Here is a 20147-nt window from a genome sequence, read left to right as displayed (position 1 = left end):
AGAGTTGAAAATACTGAAGTCTGTAAGACTGCTGTTGTACATAAGACATCAAAAAAAAAGTGACTGCTTCAGAGTGAACCTCCTTATAGACAACCTTGAATCTTGTTTACTTTCTTAACTCACTGGGATTAAATTTTCCCATTTTCTCAGTAATACTGCAATCCCATAAACTGTTCCATAAATACGGACTTGTATGTTCTCCTTCAGCTTCTTAGAAACCAACTGTGCACGAGCGAGATCTTGCAGGATTTGCTTCTAAGGTTCACGCCTGTGACCCTTTCTTTCACTAAGGCCCGTGAATACGAACAACCTAAAAAGTAGATGATCCATGTCTGAGTTTTAGAATAATGAATGACTTTCAATCTTCTACTGCCAAAATTAAATTTTAAGTTCTCTGGTCCAAATTCCAACAAAACCATAATTACAACAGCTGTTACAAAATTCCTGTGTTGTGAGATTCGTGTTGCTACTGGTCCAACTAGCAATAAACTGTCAGGACTCAACAGTGATTAGGGGTAACTCATATATGCATGCAGCACATCTGTAAAGTTTTCAAGAAGAAATCTGGGTTATTTTCACTTTCTGAAAACCCTGGCTTCTGCCTGCACGCCAGGGCTTAAGTCTAGGCCTCCGGCCTTTACCGTAAGCGCGAGTACTGCTGTTAAGCACGAAGAAACCTGAAATAAAAGGCGCCACAGCCCCTGCCCCGCGCTGACCCGGGCCGCGCCGCTACCCAGCACCCACTGGGTTTTAGGCGCTGGAAGGAGGGAGCGCGGGGCGGGCCGCTGCGCCCGAGAACAGCCGCGAGGCGGCGAGGCGCGACGCTTGCACGGCTGGCACTAGCCCGCCCTGCCGCTGCTCAGAGGCACGTCCGCAACCGGACGCCTGCGACGGGGCGGGAGAGGGCGAGGCCGCGCAGGCGCAGCAGGCGCAGCAGGCGCAGGAGCCGCCGGCCTCGGCGCCGCGCAGGCGCAGTCCTGACGGCTGGGGCGCGCGGTGGAGGCCGAATGGAGCGAGCGCTCCCGCAGCCCCGCCCCCCCCCCGCGGCGTCCTGGTGGAGGCCGGAGGTCGCCTGGGCGGTGCGCGCCTTCCCCGCCCCCTGCGCGCGGCCTATTTAAGCGGAACCCGTGGCACCCTCTGCCTCTTCCGCGCGCGCAGCCGCAGGGAGCGCTGCTGGCTCCGGGCGGGGCGGAGCAGCGCAGCCCCGGAGCTGCTGCCCTCCGGTGAGCGGCGTTTGTGGTGGGGCGGCTGCGGCCCGGGTGCCGCCGGCGCGCGAGGCCCGTTGGGGCGATAACGGCAGCTCGGCTGGTGGGCGGGAGCTCGTCGCTTGGCGGCGAGCCGGGGGCGGGTCCCGCGAGCCGGAGCTGCGGCGGGCGGCGGCGCGGGGCTGTGCCCTGGTGCTCGGGGCCTGCTTCGTCCCTGCTCCTTCCGGCCGTCAGCGCCCGCGCTGCGCTGGGGCAGCCGGGCCCGGTCCTGCGAGGCCCGGGCGACACAGCAGGCCTCGGGCGGGTGGCGAGCTGCTTCGGGAGCGCCCCCGCCTGCCTCGCCCCTGCCGCCTCCTGAAGCGGGTCCGCAGCGTGTTGTGCTCTCCTGCAGCGTAGGAGGCCGCTAAAAGCAAGGATGCCTGTAAGCTTTCAGACGGGCTTCTGCTCGTACGGAGCTCTAAAGAGGAACATTAGCTGCATTCACTTCTAAGGAGAGTTTTAATAGCTAGTGTTAACTGTTAAATTTCTGAAATAAGTGACCTGTTCTCTCCTCTAACTAATGCCACAGTGTCAAGCTACAGCAAAAACAGGCTATAATGAGAAGTTAATATTCAGATCTCCTAGCTCTTCCTTTAGATCAGTGGTTTTCATTTTTTGAAGTTCAGAGAAATTGGGAAATATTCCTTACTGCTTAATTTAAGGAATCCAATTCTGATTCTGAGTATAATCTCAAGAATTAAAGGGATAAATTGCTGGCACTTTTTTAGGCAACCTAAGCCATCACTTGAAAGATGAGTGATTGTTTTGCTATTGTAGTGTTGCCCTGCTTGTGCTTATGAAACATCATGGCAGCTGTGCTAACAAATTGCTTTTAGCTCTTATGCCAGAGTTGTTTAATTCAAGCTGCCACTGCACTACATAAACTTTCCAGGACTGTGCGTGTATCTTGTGAGGCTAAGATGGATCTAATTAGTTAATATACTCCACTCTATTGGCAAGCACTATTAGTTGCTTGGAGTTATTTTTTGGTTTATCAAGTCTTTGAAATAATGAAAAATTAGACATCTAAAGAGACTCATTTTTGCTTATTTTTATCCTCATAAATCACTATCATCAGCAAGTGCATTTCCTAATTCTAAAGATAAATTACCTTTTTTCCCTCTGGGGAATTTGTTTAGTGTTCTGTGGTGACCCTGATCATGCCCTTTTAGGTACAGAGTTAAAATCACCAGTTACTGCAGGGACAGAATCCCAAGGTATCTCACTAATCTTAAAGGCAACGTTCTCTTGCTGGGATGATCGCATGAGTGTGGCCTTGAATTGAACTGGTAGGAAAACATGTCATCATGGCCCATGAAAGGTTAAAAGCTCTCCTCTCTCCAGTGATGGCTGTTCATTAGGAGCAGCATGTAATTCTAACATTGTATCTAAAACACATTCCAAATGAAGAGTAAGATTTTAATGTGTTCTGTTTAACCTTAATCTCCAGACTGATACTGTGAGCACTTTGGCTCTCCCCCCAGTTAATAAAGCCAGCAAGGCTTTCATGAAGTTGCCAAGTGGATTGGTATTTCTTTGCTGCCTGACTTACTTTCACCAAGGAGTGTTGAGACTTTCTGTTACTGGCTCAGAAATGGAGTTCTGTGATGAATAAAACCTATTTTATTCTTCCAAATGTCTTTTCCTTGTTCTAGGCAGCAAATGGAGTTGGAGATGAATTTGTTTCTGGCTTTGAGAATCTTCAATCTGGACTTTGCCATGCTGTTACTCTGCAAGCAGAAAGGCATCACATGAATTCTCAAGCTACAGATGCAAGTATTTTTTTATTGTACTTAGTGTTGAGAAAAGCCTCAAAAGCTGCCTCCCTGAAGTCTAGATCTGGAGTTCAGAAGCTGTCTTATGACCTGTATATACCTCTTACAGGCAGAGCAAGGAGGACAGTGAGTATTTGCATATAGGGTTAACAGTCTTAGATGGTATTCCCTATTAGCATATGCTAATTATTTAAGGTGTATGTCTGTATTAACAAGCTGTCATGATTGGACAAGTCAAATTGCTGGCCAGGAGCCTAAGGTAAGCCTTATTTTCTTAGCCATCCTGTGTGAAGTAGTGTTTGTGTTGCACTAAACTTATTTGCCTAATAACCCCATTTGTCTCTTGTGCAGCTGAATTTTGCCTTACTATAAACTACTTGATCTCAGATATATGAATCATTAGATTTCTGTTTCTTCTTCCAATGCTAGTGCCATGAATGTTGGAAGATGAGCTTTTTATCCACTCTCAAATGAACTGCTGTAGCACTTCCTAAGTTCCTGAGAATACAAAGTTCATTTTGCACTTACCCATTTGAAAACAAGGTTCTACCTCAATTCTTAGAAGTGCATCTCTTGAGGCAAGGTTATGAATTTCTTCCTATTTGACACCTGGAGAAAAAATAACAGCAGTTGCATCACAGGCAGGAAGCTGTTTGCTGGCATAATGATGATGACTTTTTGCTGTTTACCCAACTGAGTTTTTTGATGAGTAACTTGTATCTGAGGTGCCAGCTAATTAATAGAATTTTTCCAGTTTGATCCACTACCATTGTTTCTGAATTTATTTACTTTTTTAAAGGTGATATAACATCAGATGACTATCATCTCCATTGTCTCCACTTCTAGAAGCATGGATGTTTAAGGAGGTGAGTGTGTTGAGGGTTCCTCCTCTTCTGTGATACTGCAGAACTCAAGCTCCAGTAAAACATGCTGTCAGCTGGTGAAGACCCGTACTGGCCACGTTTGCCAGTTTGCCTGGAACTGTGCTGACTTACATCAGTTGAAGGCCTGGCCTGTTATTCAAGGATGTCTTCAGGCTACTGACTTTGCTGGGTTGTTTGTTTTTGTTTTTTAAAAACCTGCAGTATTATTACAAGTTGTAAAGCTTTTTATTAAGACAATAAAGAGAAGCTGGGGGGTGATAAGGATAAAAAGTTGTGCCCCTCTTGCAGAAAAAAACTTCTTTTAGGGTTATACATTCCTTAGTGTGGCTTATCAAATAATTTATAAAGGACTTGTACACTTAAAGTGTATTATGGAAGTGATTTTACTGGCATAATGATGATCTTTTTGCCGTTTACCCATCTGACTGGTTATTGATGTGTATGGTTAAATCTGAAATGCCAGTAAAGTTAATAACTTTGTATAAGGATTGAATAACCCTATAAGAAAATTGACTAACTTATTTTGAAATGCTTATTTTTCAGTGGAAAATAGCAGCTTGAAGTGTGGAGTCAAAGTGCACTTCAACACTTGCACAACCCTTCCTGCTCCTCAGAAACACTGCTTGAATTCAGATGTGGTCCAGGTTCAAACTTGTGACAACGTCATGCTGAAAAGTGAATTTTAGTAAACCAGAGGAGTCTTGGTGAAAATGTGTGAATAAGGCCTGAATGAAGTCTTCGTGAGAGAATATCACTCTAAAAAGTGAAGTACTAGCTTTTTGAAATGCTTGGGGTAATGGAAGCAGCATCTTTCTTGCAGTCCAGTCTAGCTTCCTTTTCAGTGTAGTAACTTCATATTAAGTGTACCCAATAAATCAAATTCAATCACATTTGAATACATTGTTTTTCTATGTGTTTAACTCTTGTGTATTAGTTTGTCTGAATGAGGGTGTTCATGTTTGTGGTGACAGCTGTTCTGTTTATCTTCAGGGTAATGTTTGTATATACAAAATCCTGCATTTACATGTTCAGTGAATGAAGCTTTTTGGTAAGGGTTTCAGCATGATTTTGCTGGATGCCATCCTGAGCAAAATTCACAACAAACCTTTAGTATTTTTTTGGCTTGTCTCTGATGGGAAGACTCTAGGACTTTGCTGCTGCTTTTATAGCATGGACATCTCTGATGTAAATCTTGCTCAGTATTATGTCTGCTGCAGTAAGCCTACTAGAAAGATGTAATACAAGAAAGTCCATAGTGGGAGAAGCATACTGTACATCAGCCAGCTAATGATCTTCCACCAAATCTTTTTTTTTGTTTTGCAATGATGTAGCTAAACACTTGACCTCATTGAGCTGCTGATATATCAGGACTACTAGTAACAACTCTTTTGCTTTCATGTAATGTTCTTTGTATTCCCTGCAGTCTGTTATCTAAAGTCATGTGGTCAAAACACTGTTTTTTTCCAAGTTGTACAACTAAGCATGCCAGCATCCTGGTCTAACACTGTTGCTATAATGTAAAGCCATCTAAGATATAAACATCAAGCAGCATGGTGATATTTTTATATATTTAAAAAATTAAAACATGAGTAAAAGTTGTCTTATACTAGAAAATTATTTTTAATGTACTTAAAACTATAAACACCTCACTAGGTGATAGACTTGAAAAGAAGCAACAAGAAAAACTACAGGGAGTTCACATAGTTAAAATGAAACACCAGATTCAGAACTCTTGGTTTAATTGTTAGTTGCAGTGCCTTATTTAAAAACTGTGCTTTACTCCTGTCACTCAACTATGGATGAACACAGATCATCAAGAGCAGAAGTTCAGGTTGTGGCTGTAAGTCTTCTTAAAGTCATGACCTTCCACAATGAAAACCTCTCTTCTGCCTTTGAACAATACTCTCACAGAACTTGGGGTAAAATCCTGTCAGCTATGCTTTATTCAATACCAGAATGGCACTGAACATGCATCTTGCAAAAATATTTAAAACTTATTTAGTTGTATATTTTTCCACATCTGCAATCTGTTAAAAAGCTTCAAGCTTTACTTTGGGTGGGTTCTTCACTCTTCAGTAGTGTTAACATGAATTCCTGGGCTGTATGCACCAATAAACTTCAACAGTTGATGGTGACACTGCATTAGGTAAATATCTCTCTGTTTTAGGGAGTTTTCATCGCTGAGGTCAAATGGAAATACAGCATTTGGTGCTACACATAATGCAGACTTACCTAAGCAAAGAATAAATCAAGGTTATCAGGCTAACAGACTTGATGACCCTTTGCCAATAGCTTTTAAGGGGGTGGAGGGAAGCTGTGACATAGTTAAAAACAGTAACTTGCAATATTATTACTAGTGTTTTACTGTAATTCTTGGTGTCAAATTTCTACATGAACTACAAATGCAATGCTAGATAAACAAACAAAAATTCTCTTTCCCCAGGTGAAAACAGTGAAATTACCTCTAGTTTAACCTGGAATACTGTTGGAGCTCCAGAAGAGTTGACAAATATCAAATATGCCAGCATAAAGGAGAGGGGCTTAGTGCTGGCCTGTTGCCTAATTATGTGTAGTACTGAGACTCATCACAGGAAAGTCTTATCTGAAAGATTTTTTTTTTCTAACATCAGTCCTTTTTGCCAGTGGAAATTCTGTACTTTCAGTTGACAAATGGTAATATAATGCACTTTGCAACAAATTGAGATGAAAACTTTTTTTTAATCTGACAAAACATGGAAATGATTTATCCAAGACTAAAGAGTTACATTATTTACCGTGCTTTAGGGTGAGAGATGATTCCAGTAATAAGATGGCAATCAATGCATCTTCTTCAAGAACTTTTTTTCTTAAACTTAATTTAGTATGAGCCTTAGACAGTGAAATCCTAAGAAATGAATATAAGCATGTCAGATGTAGTATCAGAAAACACCGCAGAAATGAATACAATATACATTGCCCTTTCAAGCACTTCAGTAAACTGAAAGCAAACTGCAGTGCTTTTTTTTTCCAGACTGCAGCTGTATAAACTTCCCACAAATGCTGTCCAGTTATATTTGTAATTGACAAAGTATGTATTACTTTGCATGACTTTTTTGTGCTATGTTTATGACAGCAGTGAAACCTGGCCTACTATGCATTTTTAATGATTTTTTTTTAACTTGAGCAATACAAAGCTGTGATAATTTTAACTGCCTTTTTTTTTCTAGATAGGTTTAATGGTGATACCCGTTTCTTAAATCATTGTTTTTTAATGCCTGGCAAAACTCCTTAAACAAACTTTTTTTTTTTTTTTTTTTTTCACAAAATCAGTATATAAAACAAAGAGTATTCATAGTTATGATACTTTACACTTCAGCTTTTCAAAACAGAGTCCTGCCTAGACTTTTATTGAACAAACTCCTTGACTTCTGAGCAGGTTAGCACAATATCCATTTGAAGCACAGAGATGTTTAATATGAAAAGTAGTACATACAGAATTTTTAGTGCAGATGCTGATAATTTTGATCCATGAATAGCATCTCTTCTCACTCTGCGACTTGCAAGATAGTAGCCCTGAATTAGGTTTTCTGCTTCTGAACTCAGTTCAACATGAAGATTCTTAGCAAACAAAATAAACTAGAGAGATGGTATAAATTTTAAATATTTCACTGTGGAGAATAAAGAATTTACATTTTTCACATCTTCTAACATGCTAGTGGCATAGTAAGATAGTTGGGACAGGATAGTTAGGACAGTATTTCACACAATCTTTACAATGAAGCCCGTCACTGTTCAGCCATGCATAATGATTTATTTCAGAAGTTACACTATGCAACCTGTTAATTTGTCCATTAGATTATACTAGAGATAATGACAGTTTATTTAAAACAAAATATTTTTATTACCGATTGCAATTTAATCTTGTCAAAAGTAGATATTAGAGATCTGTTTTCATACTAATGTTAACCTACTACAGAAACAAGACCAAACAATTTATTATGTTGGTTCTTTTAAAAGAACTGAAGCTAGTTTTATCAATAGTAAGATCCTATTGATGCTAGTGGGAATACAGTGGGAGAGAATTGTTAGGAAGTGAATATGGACAGATTTAAAAACAAGTAGTCAGAGTACAAGAAGAGAACCTTTTGAGTCCAGGAATAGTATGCTACTACCAAATGCATTTCTAAATTATTAAGTATTATTTGTTACCTCCTCATAATCCTGTGTTCTGAACTGCTGTGAGACTCTGTACAGCATTGCTTCAGGATTAATGGCTTTTTTCAAGATATGATGCACAAGAGGAAAAGACAGTCGACAAGAAGGAAATTCATTGTATATCAGAAGCCCAAAAACATCTAGAAGGTTAGGTGAAATCAAACTCAAGTCCTAAAGAGAAGACCCAGAGAAAGAAAACAGCCCATTTATTTTGGACTTTCTACTTGTAGAAACATTGGAGATTTTTTAAAATCTGAAATGTTCCATATGTATGCTGAGTGCTGCAAGATTATCTAATGAAACATCTGTAATATATGCAGTACAATTTTGTTTCAATAGTATTTGCAGAAAGCCATTCCAAACAAAATAAATGACAGATCTGTTTTGGGGAAATCTAACTAATTTTAGAAGATACTTGATTTAAAGTGACTTAATTTGTGGCTTTGGGGGGAAAACAAGAAAATTAATTGTTTTCATTATTTCACAAGTTGAAATAACCATAAACACAAATGATTTACCATCTGTCCAATTAAAGAGCTAGCCCTTTGTGTATGTTTCTTTGAAGAAGCATCCACATCTACGTAAGACCAAAAATTAGTCTGAACTGGAAGAGTAACTTGTTGGTCAGCTTCTTCTCCATACTTCTTCCCAGGAATGAATATTGTTGTTGTTCTGCTCTCCAGCACTAGGACAGAACAAAATATGTCAGTTACATAATCACTGTAGTTTAACTATAAATTCTATAGTCCCAAGCACAGCATCTGAAAACAATCACAATTACATACTGCCCTGAATTGTGATGATGTTTATAGAGTTTTGGCATTTCCAGATGGGCGGTTTTGAGGACTGTATCTAGATCTGAGTGCCTAAATCCTTTAGAAGGCTACAGCATAAATCTTAGAAGCTGAAGGAATCCACTTCTCTTGCTGTCTAATCTTGGTGATTTATAATTTTGTTAATTGATGGAGTCTGTGTAGCAAACAAGCTTACAGGAGTTGGTCTTTTTTTTGTTCATGTTTCTTGTTAAAAATAGTTCACAGATTTCCCCAGCATTTGAGGGCCATAAGCTGAGAAATCTAGCTATGATTCTGCATATTTGTTTCATACGTTTGTTTCTGTCCCCTTGTTTGTTAGTAGATGTGAGATTACCTGACTGCAGAAATTCAAGTTTATCCTTTTTATATGAAGATAAGTCTCCTATGTAGCAGATACCACCTTTAGCCAGCAGAGCACTGCAGGCTTGAATACTGGCACTTCCAGTTCCATGTTTATCTTTGGATACGGCAGGAAAAAATTCACTAGAGGATGGGTGTCGTATGCCACGAGGCAGAAGACAAATGCTGTAATTCAGAAGCCTGAAGGATTAAATAGTTCTGTCAATCATAAACTGTAAAATAGTTTTTCAGTTTTAGAAAACTTATAATACTATTTTTAATGGTAGTTATAGTTCAGACTTGAGAAGCAATCACATTGCTCAATTAGAAACCACCTTCCCCAAATAAAATCCAGTATCAAAACCTGAATGTTTAAACTGATTTTGAATACAAAGGTAGAAATCCAAGCTTTCTCTCCCACAGCTACAAAAAGGACTGTATTTCTTATGGATTTAACATATGAGGCAAATGAGGAATTCCTAGGAAGTCAGAAATATTGTTAACTCTTATTCTATACAAACTTTTCCATCGACTTAAAAAGATAGTGGATTAATGATTTTTCTCTCCATCTAAGAAAAAAAATCAAAAGGCTGAGAACCTGCAGGCTCTTCTTGCCTGGGTTACATCCCCAATACTTTTTGAGAAATGAGGGTACAGGACTTCTTTTTCATCCTGTAAACTATGTTCCTTGGCACACAAGATTGCAAACTCTGTCTGTCTGGTTCCACAATCAAAGGTTCCTAATGATTTTTAGATGTCAGAGCAGAACTTCTCCCATTATTAATAAATGGGAGAAAAGTTATTAATTAGATGTTACATATAATGGTATAAATATTATCACAGAATCGCTGAGGTTGGAAGGCACCTCTGGAGATCATCTAGTCCAACCCCCCTGCTCAAGCAGGGTCACCTAGAGCACGTTGCACAGGATCGCGTCCAGGCGTGTCTTGAATATCTCCAGAGAAGGAGACTCCACAACCTCTCTGGGCAACCTGTTCCAGTGCTCTGTCACCCTCACAGTGAAAAAGTATTTCCTCATAATATATTAAAATAACCTACGATAACAATATAAATATGATGTAGGAAATGCTTATCTTGATAGACTAATGACAATAAAATGTTACGAGCATCTACAAGAACTGTCTTGTTTATAAATAACAGTAATTACCAAAGTTTACAGTGCACAACCATTTTAATATTAACACAGTGTTTCCATTCTCAAACCATTCTGTTCTGAGTTCCTATGAATTCTTTTTGAAACTTTGCTCTTAACCTGGGGGGAGAAATCCTTCAGCCCACATTTTTTTCTCAAATTTGAGCTAATTTCTATGGTTAATTTTTGAAATGGTTAATTTAACAAAGAAAGCATTTCTTCTGCTACAGAAAAATAAAACTGATGCCTGTTGACAAACTCTCAAATGAAAATAAAATTCATGCCACCTTCAAAGATCTTTTTCAAAAAGAAAAATTAAGCCATGTTTTGGGTTGGGGAAGGAGAAATTCATTTTCTTTTTAATTTATGTAGATTTAAAACAGCATGTGGAACTGAGATGCTGTATCCAACTCCTACTTTTTGCCAGTGTATGTGAAGTTAACAGTTTATAGTGGTGTGAAGGGGTGAATACAAAGAATACATAAATATATAAAAGCATTTTGTTAACAGTAACAATAGCCAGTATGATCAATGTGTAATGGTCTACATGGCTTTTAATATTTTTATCAGTGTAGTTCTTAGGAAAAAGTAAAAGTGATAAAAATGTATCTATTTACTCATTTTTATTAACTGAAAATGCTGAAAGCTGAGAAGTTGGTGATTAAAAGGTGTAAAGTGCTATTTTTAAAGTGACACAAGATTTGAAAAGCAGAGACCATTGCTTTCATCATCACCTGCTTCTGGGACTTCAGTTGTGACCTTAGAAAAATCTTTAGTTTGACTTCTGCTAAAAAGTGCTTGTCTTAAAATCTAACGGAGATCATTACAGGAGTGTTAAAAAAGTGTTTTTATTAGTAGTGAAATTCTGATTTAGATTTCTCATTTGAAATAAACACAAAATGTCTCAGCAATTAAGAATCAAATATCACTAACATTAAAAAATGGTTATTTTTGCTAAATCAGAACCCTGCATATTCCTTTTAAGTGTAGTCTTTTTTTGGATAACACTAATCCTGTTATCCTGAAAAAGATTCATGTTTTTTACTTGAATTTATGTGAGAAACAAGGAATCTATTTACCTATCGATTATTAGAGTGTCGCTTGTTACAATCAAGAGATCCAGGTAATCTGCTATCTCGTTGTCTTTCTCACATGTCAGTACTAGGCTCAGCAATATTGTGAGTTTGAGCGTATTGTAAGTGCCTGGCGGAACAACTTGAGATGCAAAGATATTGGCAAGTATGGCTGTAAACCTCCAGCATGAACTTGAAGTCAGTGACAGCAGATGCTTAAAATTGTCACTGATAAAAGTAGGACCTAATTAAAACAAAATACAGCTTAACAAACCCTTCATCATAGATCTATGCAGATACATTAAAACATATCACTATTCTAATCTTGATACAAAAGCTTATGAACAACTAAGAAGTTTAGCATTGGGCACAAATACAAACAGCTGACAATATTAATTTTACTATTAAAAAATAACAGATGCTATCTGCTAATACTGATGGAACATGAAAGGAATGGCAAATTGAAATAGCAGGTCCATTTAATATATGATTTCAAAGTACTGTCCAATAGAAAGGAGAAGCTGGAAAGGAAAAGCTGAAGGAGAACAACTGCAGTAAATAATTAATCTTTAGTTTCCCAACGCATGAAGAGAGAGGTGGGCAAAAGATGGTATTTTCAAATGACAGTAAGAATATATTTAAGACTGTAAGAGAGAAGTCCCAAAGCGGTTTCCTAATCTGGACCTCTATATAATAGGAAACTGTACAAATTCTAAAGATTTTTGCTTTAAAAGGTTTTATAACATTTTGGTCATTTTTTATGGAACTTTCTTACCATTTGGTTTACGCTGCTGTACACTACTGACTTCTATACAAACTGTAGCTTGTGAGCCATTTTGTACACAAGCTGGAATTCCTATAATCTTGTAGTGATTTCCTATTGTCATTCTATTGGCCAGGTCATCTAGAAATAAAAAAAGAGAGGAACTTGAAGATGTATCAGGGCATAAAAAAGTTGTAAAGAGATGATCAGAAAACTTTTCTTTACATTCTGAACTGTTGCAGTTTTATGATTTAACTGAAGAAAACAGTTGTATTCCAGGTCCACCATAAGGTACTGAATAAAACAAAGCATACAATTCTAAATAATTTGTGCAACAAGTACGGGATGCAGATTGGCTGGGGAAAAGGTGATTCTTGCTAAAGAAAATGGATAATGCATTTAGTTCTGCATTGAAAACAAAATGGACTGTTTGGAGGTATGCATTCCTACTATGAAATTTGTGGTGACACCATTATTAGCTACTGTCCTATAAACATGGCAGCAAAGAAACACACTAAAACAGAGATCTAAACTTAAAAAAAAAAAAAAAGTGCACGCACACACACACAAATAGCTTTGGAAACCTTTGTATTTCTGTGCATCTTTTCAAAAAACACTTTTTTTTTTTTGAAATACGAAGTATGTCCAACCTGATATGAATCTCAGCCTACAAGATCCAGTCTAACCTCAGTCATGACTGAAGCCAATGGAAATTTAATGCATACCTAACTCACAGTATCTCAGCCATAGATTCTGTTTTGTAATAACACCTGCACAGTGTCAGATTTTAAGCAATGTATCTCATGATCTTAAAGTGACTGTGAACTAATTATTTTTCAAGAAATTAATTTTATGAATTCTATAGACTTTGGACATCACATTAAAGCAGAATGGCTTTATTTATTTATTTATTTGTTTGCTTTTTAAGAAAGTTACCAAAAGTACTAGTAAAATATGTTAGTCTCTTGTGATTTTAGTTGAATATTCATGGTAGAGATCATTTAGTGTCTGCAGTGAAAGACAGAAGCAGGAAAAGCCAAAAATCTTGATAGAATCCGGAAAATGGCTAGATTGAGGAAGGACGTTAAAAATGCACTAAGCTAGTACAAAACAGTATGATCAAAGGAAGTAGAAAGGATGAAAAAATAAGCTACAGTTAGAATAGGATACTGTAGAGCTGGCCAGGGGATTTGATTTAAACAAAAGTAGAAAAGCGAACACAACACAGTTATGCAATGTATACTCTTTAATCACTCGCCTAACTATAGCGGGTTCTTTTTCTAATAAAATTAGGAAAATAACATATAGAAAATTATCATGATTTTCACCATTTTACCCAGAGAAACAGACCTATAAGGAAAATGCAAGAAATTGTTACGGTTCAGTTCTAAGACATTTTTATTTAACAATTCTCAGTTATTAATTTAAAATTCAGCTTACCTCTCAAGAAAACTGTAAAAGTCTGAATCCTAAAATGTGATTTATTGTTGGAATATCCTTTTAAAGCATTCAGTGCTTTTGCATCAATCATTTCAACTATTTGTTTATCTTTCAAAATAAAGGCAAAGAGAAAGTTAAATCTCTTGAATACAGTACCATGATTTTATTTCCCCCTTAAATGACTGGTATATTTTGGGCTTTTTCCCCTTAAATGGTTATTTTGTTTACTTATGTAACAGAAGTTAGGAAAATAACTCAGATTTAAAAGTAAAACTACATAGTTCCTACCACCAAGTACTCTAAATTTCATGTCTTCTTGCAGTGGTGAAGAACACAAGCTACAAACAAAATCATTCCTCACTGTGGCAGATTCCGTAGCTCCAGGCAGATGCACTCTTATATACCTAAATCCTAAAAAAAAACTAATTCACTAAATGTACCATGTATTTTCTAAACATTTAAAATGATGACGTCTTTGATTTTAAACTTCCCATTAAGAACTAATTAAAATATTGGACTGTGAAATTCCAAATTTGTAAGTAACATCTGTTTCTTAAGATGAATGTACTTTCATGTTGCATGCCTCTCATGTTGACCTGGAGTTTCTGTCCTTTAACAGCTACTAGTAATACTATGTGTATAATTTATTATAGGTCGACCACAAGATGGCAGAATTTCTTATTACACATCAACTGAAACAGCTTGGCCTGGCTTCCTGAGAAGCAGTGAGCAAGCAACTGCCTTTTCTGCATTACATGGAAATGACATCGGATATATGCATTCATTACTAGAGATATGTGCTCTCATAAAGACAGCATTATGATTTATTCCACAGTTTCCAAACTGTGGGATTTGGCTTCTATTTTGTAATTTCATAGTCCCTGGTACAGGAAGAAGCAAACAAAACAGCCTTAAAAGTACTTAAGAATTAATTCTCCAAAGATGAGTACTTCAGTAATATTACTCAAAAGAGTAGTTTCACAAAAATCAGTTAATCATTACAGCAAATCAGTTCCATGCTATAAGCTTTTGTCTGTATAATAATGTCACTAAAGAATACTGTTCTCTATGATGTTTTCATACAAGCAGCCTATGGATGACTGAGCTTTCTAGAAAAAAATTATTCTACTGATACAGCTTTTTTTTTTTCCATTCAGGGAATTTATTAAGTTATACTGGCAACATATCTCTTCTGCTCATATAAACTGTCTTCAGGACTAGGAAAACAGACTGCTGGCACAGCTATACTTCCAGAACATTTAATAAAGCTGAGCAGCCACTGGCAAGCTTCACTGCTTTCAATTAATCAGAATCATGCTGTGCTCATTACAAAAATGTCTGCATAATAACTCTGCATAGCAAAATACTTTTTTATTGATACATTTTTAATCCAAAAGAGTTAAATTATCTAAATTATTAAAAGGCTTTTAAAATAGTATGGACTTTTCTTTTTCCTACCTTCAGAAAATGGACAGGTTTCCCCAGTACAAAGAAATCTTGCTCCTTGTGTGTATTTTGTTATAGTTCCCATTGCAATCACTATTCCTTCAGACTCATAAAATCTTTGAGATGTGTAATTAAAGGGAAATGCAGAAAGATTCAGAATGTAACTTGGTAAAGGTGGCAAATGTGTTGGTTTCAGCAGTATACTAATCTAAGAAAAGACACAATTACATTATTACCATATTTTTCTTTAAAACTTCTATGTAACTTTTACTTAGGTAGACAAATTCAATGTGGTATACAGCTATTAGAAACATTTTCAGAAACACACAAAGTGTAAAAGTAATTCAGTCTCATATTTCATCTTCTCATTCTTGGAATATGTTTGGGTGAGACTTCTAATTATTTTTAATTACAAAGAATATTGCAACCAAAGAGAAAATAAAAACTGAAGAATACAAAAGTTTTCTTTGCTAATACTTCACTGTGCTTAAAAGATCTAAGATCTAGATGGCGAAAAACAATGCAGACTCACCTGGGCCTCTGTCTGCAATTGTTCAATTAACGATAATGTTTTAATAGCTACAAAACATACCTGTAATTGAAAAACAACTTTGTTTTAGAAAGGAAAATTTAGTTAAAAAACAGAAGCTTTATTTTTGTCTGCTGTGACTATATGTACTTACTGACTGAAAAATCTGTGCAGCTTGTATGGGATTATGAAGAATGTAGTTTCCAAGGGTTGCATCTAATTCAGCAATATCAGAAGGATTTATTGAAATAATGAATCGATAAACAGCATAACTTTGTTTTGAGTCTGTAGGAGCAAAGAGTCTCTTACATAAAAACAACAGATTTGTTTAACATTATTTGATTTATAAATGTTAACAGAATGTCTACTGATTGAGCAATACCATTATATTTTTTGCAATCATGCACAAATTTCTGAAGGCCACCACTTCTGTCAAGGTAAATAAGGACAATTTCCCTCATTTTCTGTACTTCTGGATGCATCTTCCAATAAAGATCTTTGCAGTCTTATCAAAATGTTGAAATCAATCATGATGAAAATAGGTCAGAATTGGCCATGCTACAATAATAATAAAGATATATAGTAACAAAGCATGCAAAATCAAAATGTTCTCTTTTCCACACAATGCGATTCTTTAAGAATTTTTTAAAGACCCCATTAACTGGAAAGTTCCTTCCAATGGCTGAAACATATTATATTCCCAAAGTAAATTTCTGAAAAATACTCTAGTATTTTCTTTAGTGAATTATTCCCCCCACCCAGCCTTAACAAAACCCATCAAATTAAAGGTTCCATTTAATTTAAATACCACTATGTAAATTATAGGTATAATCATCATAGGAAAAGTAAGATACTATTAAATAAAATATCTGCTTTTTCTTAAAAGTCTGTGTATATGATCATAGTAGTTAAAAGTGTGAAACTGGGCAACAACTTTTTTTAAACTGACTCTCCTACTCTGCTGTCACTTAGGGCATAGATCTTGCAAACACTTATGTTCATTTGTGCACACAGAAGATCAATTCTTATTCCTACAGACAAAATTTCAAGACTGCTATTTTGGTTTGGAAGCTGACCATACACTTCAGTGTTGTTTTAATGATGTATTATTTACATTTCCATATTTTTAAATGTAAGTTCTCATGAATCACTTCTCTTCTGAATTTAGTTTAGAGGGAGAATTACTATGGCCAGAAGGTGGTACTTTGTACACACACACACACACACACCCCTTATCTACTGCCTTACAGATTTCCTTCTATGAAGTGTGAATCTCTCTGTAGACAACCAATATGAAATCCTACTTACATCCTCAAAAATACATTTAGCCACCTGGTACAGTGCAAGAGGCAGAATCAATGTGCTGAGCAGGCAGCAGAGCTGAGCTCACCAACCATCTCTGCAGGAGTTCCCAGAACGAGGTTTGGAGGGCAAACACAGACCCACACGTGTGAGAGAAGTAACTCCGTACCTATGAAACACTACTATTGCAGCAGTGAAAAACTTTGTTGTGGGCAGGTAGGTGTGTTGTTGTGGTCTGATGTATGAAATTTTAAGCACAAACTGCAGGAGGATGTATATTAGGGATTTTTTCAGTTTCTTTGGGATTACTCCCACACAGTTACTATCTGTCCATTAAAATCTTCAACAAGAAGAGATTAAACTCCAACTGAAATCCCAATCACTTCAATTCATTAACCTCTCTACACACACAGATCAATTCCCACCAGACCTCCCTGCACCCTGTGTTTTTGGGACCTGAAAGAAAGGACACCAAACATGACTAGGACTAAGCTACAGCCCAGGTCACTGTGCACCAAACAGGACAACTGCCCGACCTTAAAAAAATCAAAGCGTGACCAGCCCCACCGCCGGGGTGACCCTGTTCATTCCCTTCTGCCCCGTGTGGGGCTCGGCCCCAGGCCCAGCGCCTCCCCTTCCAGCTGCCCCCTCCTCCTGCCCTCCGCAGCACCTTCCCCCAAACGCCGCCTACTCTCTCCCCAAAATATCCGCCCAGACCCCCCTGCCAGCACTGCGCCCCTCCCCGCACCCGAAAGCTTTCAATCCCCTCCCGCCCCGGCTGCGGGGGCCAGGGCGCCGCCATAACCCTTCTCCAGACGAGGGCGCTGGCGTGTGGCAGCCGCGGTGAGCGATAACACCTGCACGCAGGCGCCACCACGGGCCCGAGAGCGGCCAGGAGGAGCGGGCGGGGCGGCCGTTAGCCGTTAGCCAGGGGCGGGCGGGCGTGGCCCCGCTGCCCCCTCCCCCCGCCATGGCGGCCGGCCCCTCGCAGCCCTGACGCAGCTCAGCAGCTGAAGGGCGCTAACAACCCTCCTCCTTTTGAGGAAAAACCCACGCATTACACACAGCTGTCCGAGTGCACTGGCTGCTGCATCTTCTGTTAGTAGCGGGACAGAAACGCGGGAGCCACCGCTGCATTGCCCCATCAAGCACACAGCTGCAGTGGAGACAGGCAGCCTTAGCGTTGCTGTAGGTACAGTTAAGCGTGGCCCTGGAAAAGTATCATCTATCAACAGCTTAATAACTGTTAAAGGACATGGTATGTGTAAAACCCCATTTGTAAAACCCAAGCTCTTTTATTAATAAAAATATTAACTGCATGACTGTTGCATTTAGCATTCCTGCCCTCCCAGGACAGCACCTCCACGCTCTCTTTGACCCAGTCCCTGTTTTTACAATGGCTGAGCATTTGGACAGGCAGCTGTCCTGCTGTCTCTCTTGAGCAGATCACAGGCTGCATCCTGCTGCCCAAAGGGAAGCACAGCACCTTCTCCTTGCTCCCAGAGCACCAGGAGAAAAGGCCCAGCACTAAACCGGGTTAGATCCACCTTCTCCAGCAGGGCAGAGATGTTCAAACATCTCAACTTTCACTATGCCACAGGCAGCAAGCCTTGCATTAGGATTTTCCTGCCCTTCATCATTTTTTGCCACAACAGAGAGAGAATACAGCCAGTGGGTTCGATGTAGCTTCTTAAAGGATCTCAGATCTAGGTTTTGCCACAATAATGCTTTAGCTTTTCTTCCTCTTGAACTCTAGTGTTCTGCAAAAGAACTACTACACTTTGAACTTAGCAACCTTACTATGGAAACCGTCATTATAAAGTGCAAAGAGATCCCGGACAACAGCACTATATATGGGAAATATTGTGAGATTTTACTGTTTAAGGTTGTATACAGAGTCTGTGTTTCCCAGTGCCTTTGGCAGCTCCCTGATCCGAGTGGGGCATTTCACAATATGAACTGTAATAGCAGGACCAAAATGAACAAGTACAGCAAGTGAAATGCTAACACAGTCACAATTAGCCAAAAAGGCAGAGCCTGCTGAATGAAAAGGCAATGTAGGATTAAGCTGCTCAGCTAGAAATAGTAACTACTTCAACTGTCATTGCTTCTTCCCTATTTTATTTAAAAGGCAACAATTCCCCCTCCCCGACCCCAACAAATTTATGACAAGGCAAAAACCAAAAACATACACCCCACCAACAAGAAAGGCAGCTAGCTACGGCCATCTTGGAAATGGAGGACAAAGAAACTTAAAGGGTGGTAGGCCCCACAGCAACAACTCATTCTTATCTCCTCCCCTTCCCCTCTCTCTGCAGTGTTGCGTTTCCTGGCTGGAAGAAGTAGAAAGCAGTTACAGTATTGTACTCAGTGCTGGAAGGAGCAGAAGGCAGTTCTGCTGCCCACAGCGGCCCATAGAAGCATTTCAGGAACATGCAGAGGGAAATTCATTATGAGAATGGATGCCTCCTTTCTTAAGATCAATTACTGCCTTCCATCCATCAGGAAGGCGTAAGTTCAAAAGATGGGCAAGACTCTCTATGCTGCCAAATTAACTAAATGAATCCTGTTCCTGCAGTTACTGGTTGTCCTGAATAGCTATATGGCTATAACCAAACTTCTCAAAAAACTTCAGAGTGGCACTATGGAAAACAAACACAAACTCCCTTTCCTCCCCAGAAGTGATGCAGTTCCTTCCTTCCTTCCATCCATCCAATATTACCTCTTCCTTATTTTATCTATCTACCCCTCCTGACACCTTGCATAACATTTGTTCAGCATCACATAAGCACTCTGCAGGACTGAGACAAGCAATGAATCCATCCCACTTTAGCTTCCACTTGTCAATGGTTTCACTGTTGACATAACATTTGTTTCAAGCAAGTTATGATTAGATAAACTGCTCTCCCCAGTATTCTCAATCTTTGACTGATCATGATGCAATTTCAATAGTATTTCTCCTGGCTAGTTCTTATTTTGTCAAAATTCAAACCATTTAAATATTGACATTGATCTAACATTTAACTCTTGCTATTCATCTGTGTCTTATCAGACCTCTCAGATCAAGGCACTTCACTGAAATGTATTTATGAACAAAAAACTCAGAACACTTTTGAAGCAATAGACAAATGAGTTGTTATTTACAGGTTATTTATATATATATATATATATATATACACACACACACACG

General features: G+C 38.7%; 1 protein-coding gene and 2 non-coding genes across 3 annotated transcripts; 2 read left to right on the top strand and 1 right to left on the bottom strand.

Annotated features, from left to right (window-relative positions):
* The first annotated feature begins 3674 nt into the window (after positions 1–3674).
* LOC112971525 lies at positions 3675–3752 on the top strand. The gene has a single exon (XR_003255378.1). It is a non-coding gene; the product is annotated as a small nucleolar RNA SNORD87 (small nucleolar RNA).
* Positions 3753–4288: 536 nt separating this feature from the next.
* On the top strand, positions 4289–4367 carry LOC112971526. Its single transcript, XR_003255379.1, has one exon. It is a non-coding gene; the product is annotated as a small nucleolar RNA SNORD87 (small nucleolar RNA).
* A 527-nt stretch (positions 4368–4894) lies between these two features.
* On the bottom strand, positions 4895–16172 carry MCMDC2 (minichromosome maintenance domain containing 2). Its single transcript, XM_026077056.1, has 14 exons — positions 16038–16172; positions 15810–15940; positions 15659–15718; positions 15139–15334; positions 13969–14091; positions 13681–13788; positions 12253–12381; positions 11484–11721; positions 9247–9452; positions 8616–8782; positions 8092–8268; positions 7376–7518; positions 6678–6787; positions 4895–6135 (listed from the first exon to the last, which is right to left on the bottom strand). Exons 1-14 carry the CDS (start codon positions 16135–16137, stop codon positions 5969–5971), a joined length of 2055 nt encoding a protein of 684 aa, XP_025932841.1. The 5' UTR covers positions 16138–16172; the 3' UTR covers positions 4895–5968.
* Positions 16173–20147: the final 3975 nt, after the last annotated feature.

This window comes from Apteryx rowi, unplaced genomic scaffold (assembly GCF_003343035.1).
Source record: "Apteryx rowi isolate R43461 unplaced genomic scaffold, aptRow1 scaffold_446, whole genome shotgun sequence".
NCBI classification, from domain to species: Eukaryota; Metazoa; Chordata; class Aves; order Apterygiformes; family Apterygidae; genus Apteryx; species Apteryx rowi.
Note: the sequence above shows the minus strand (reverse complement) of the source record. Positions and strands in the feature narration are given on the sequence as shown.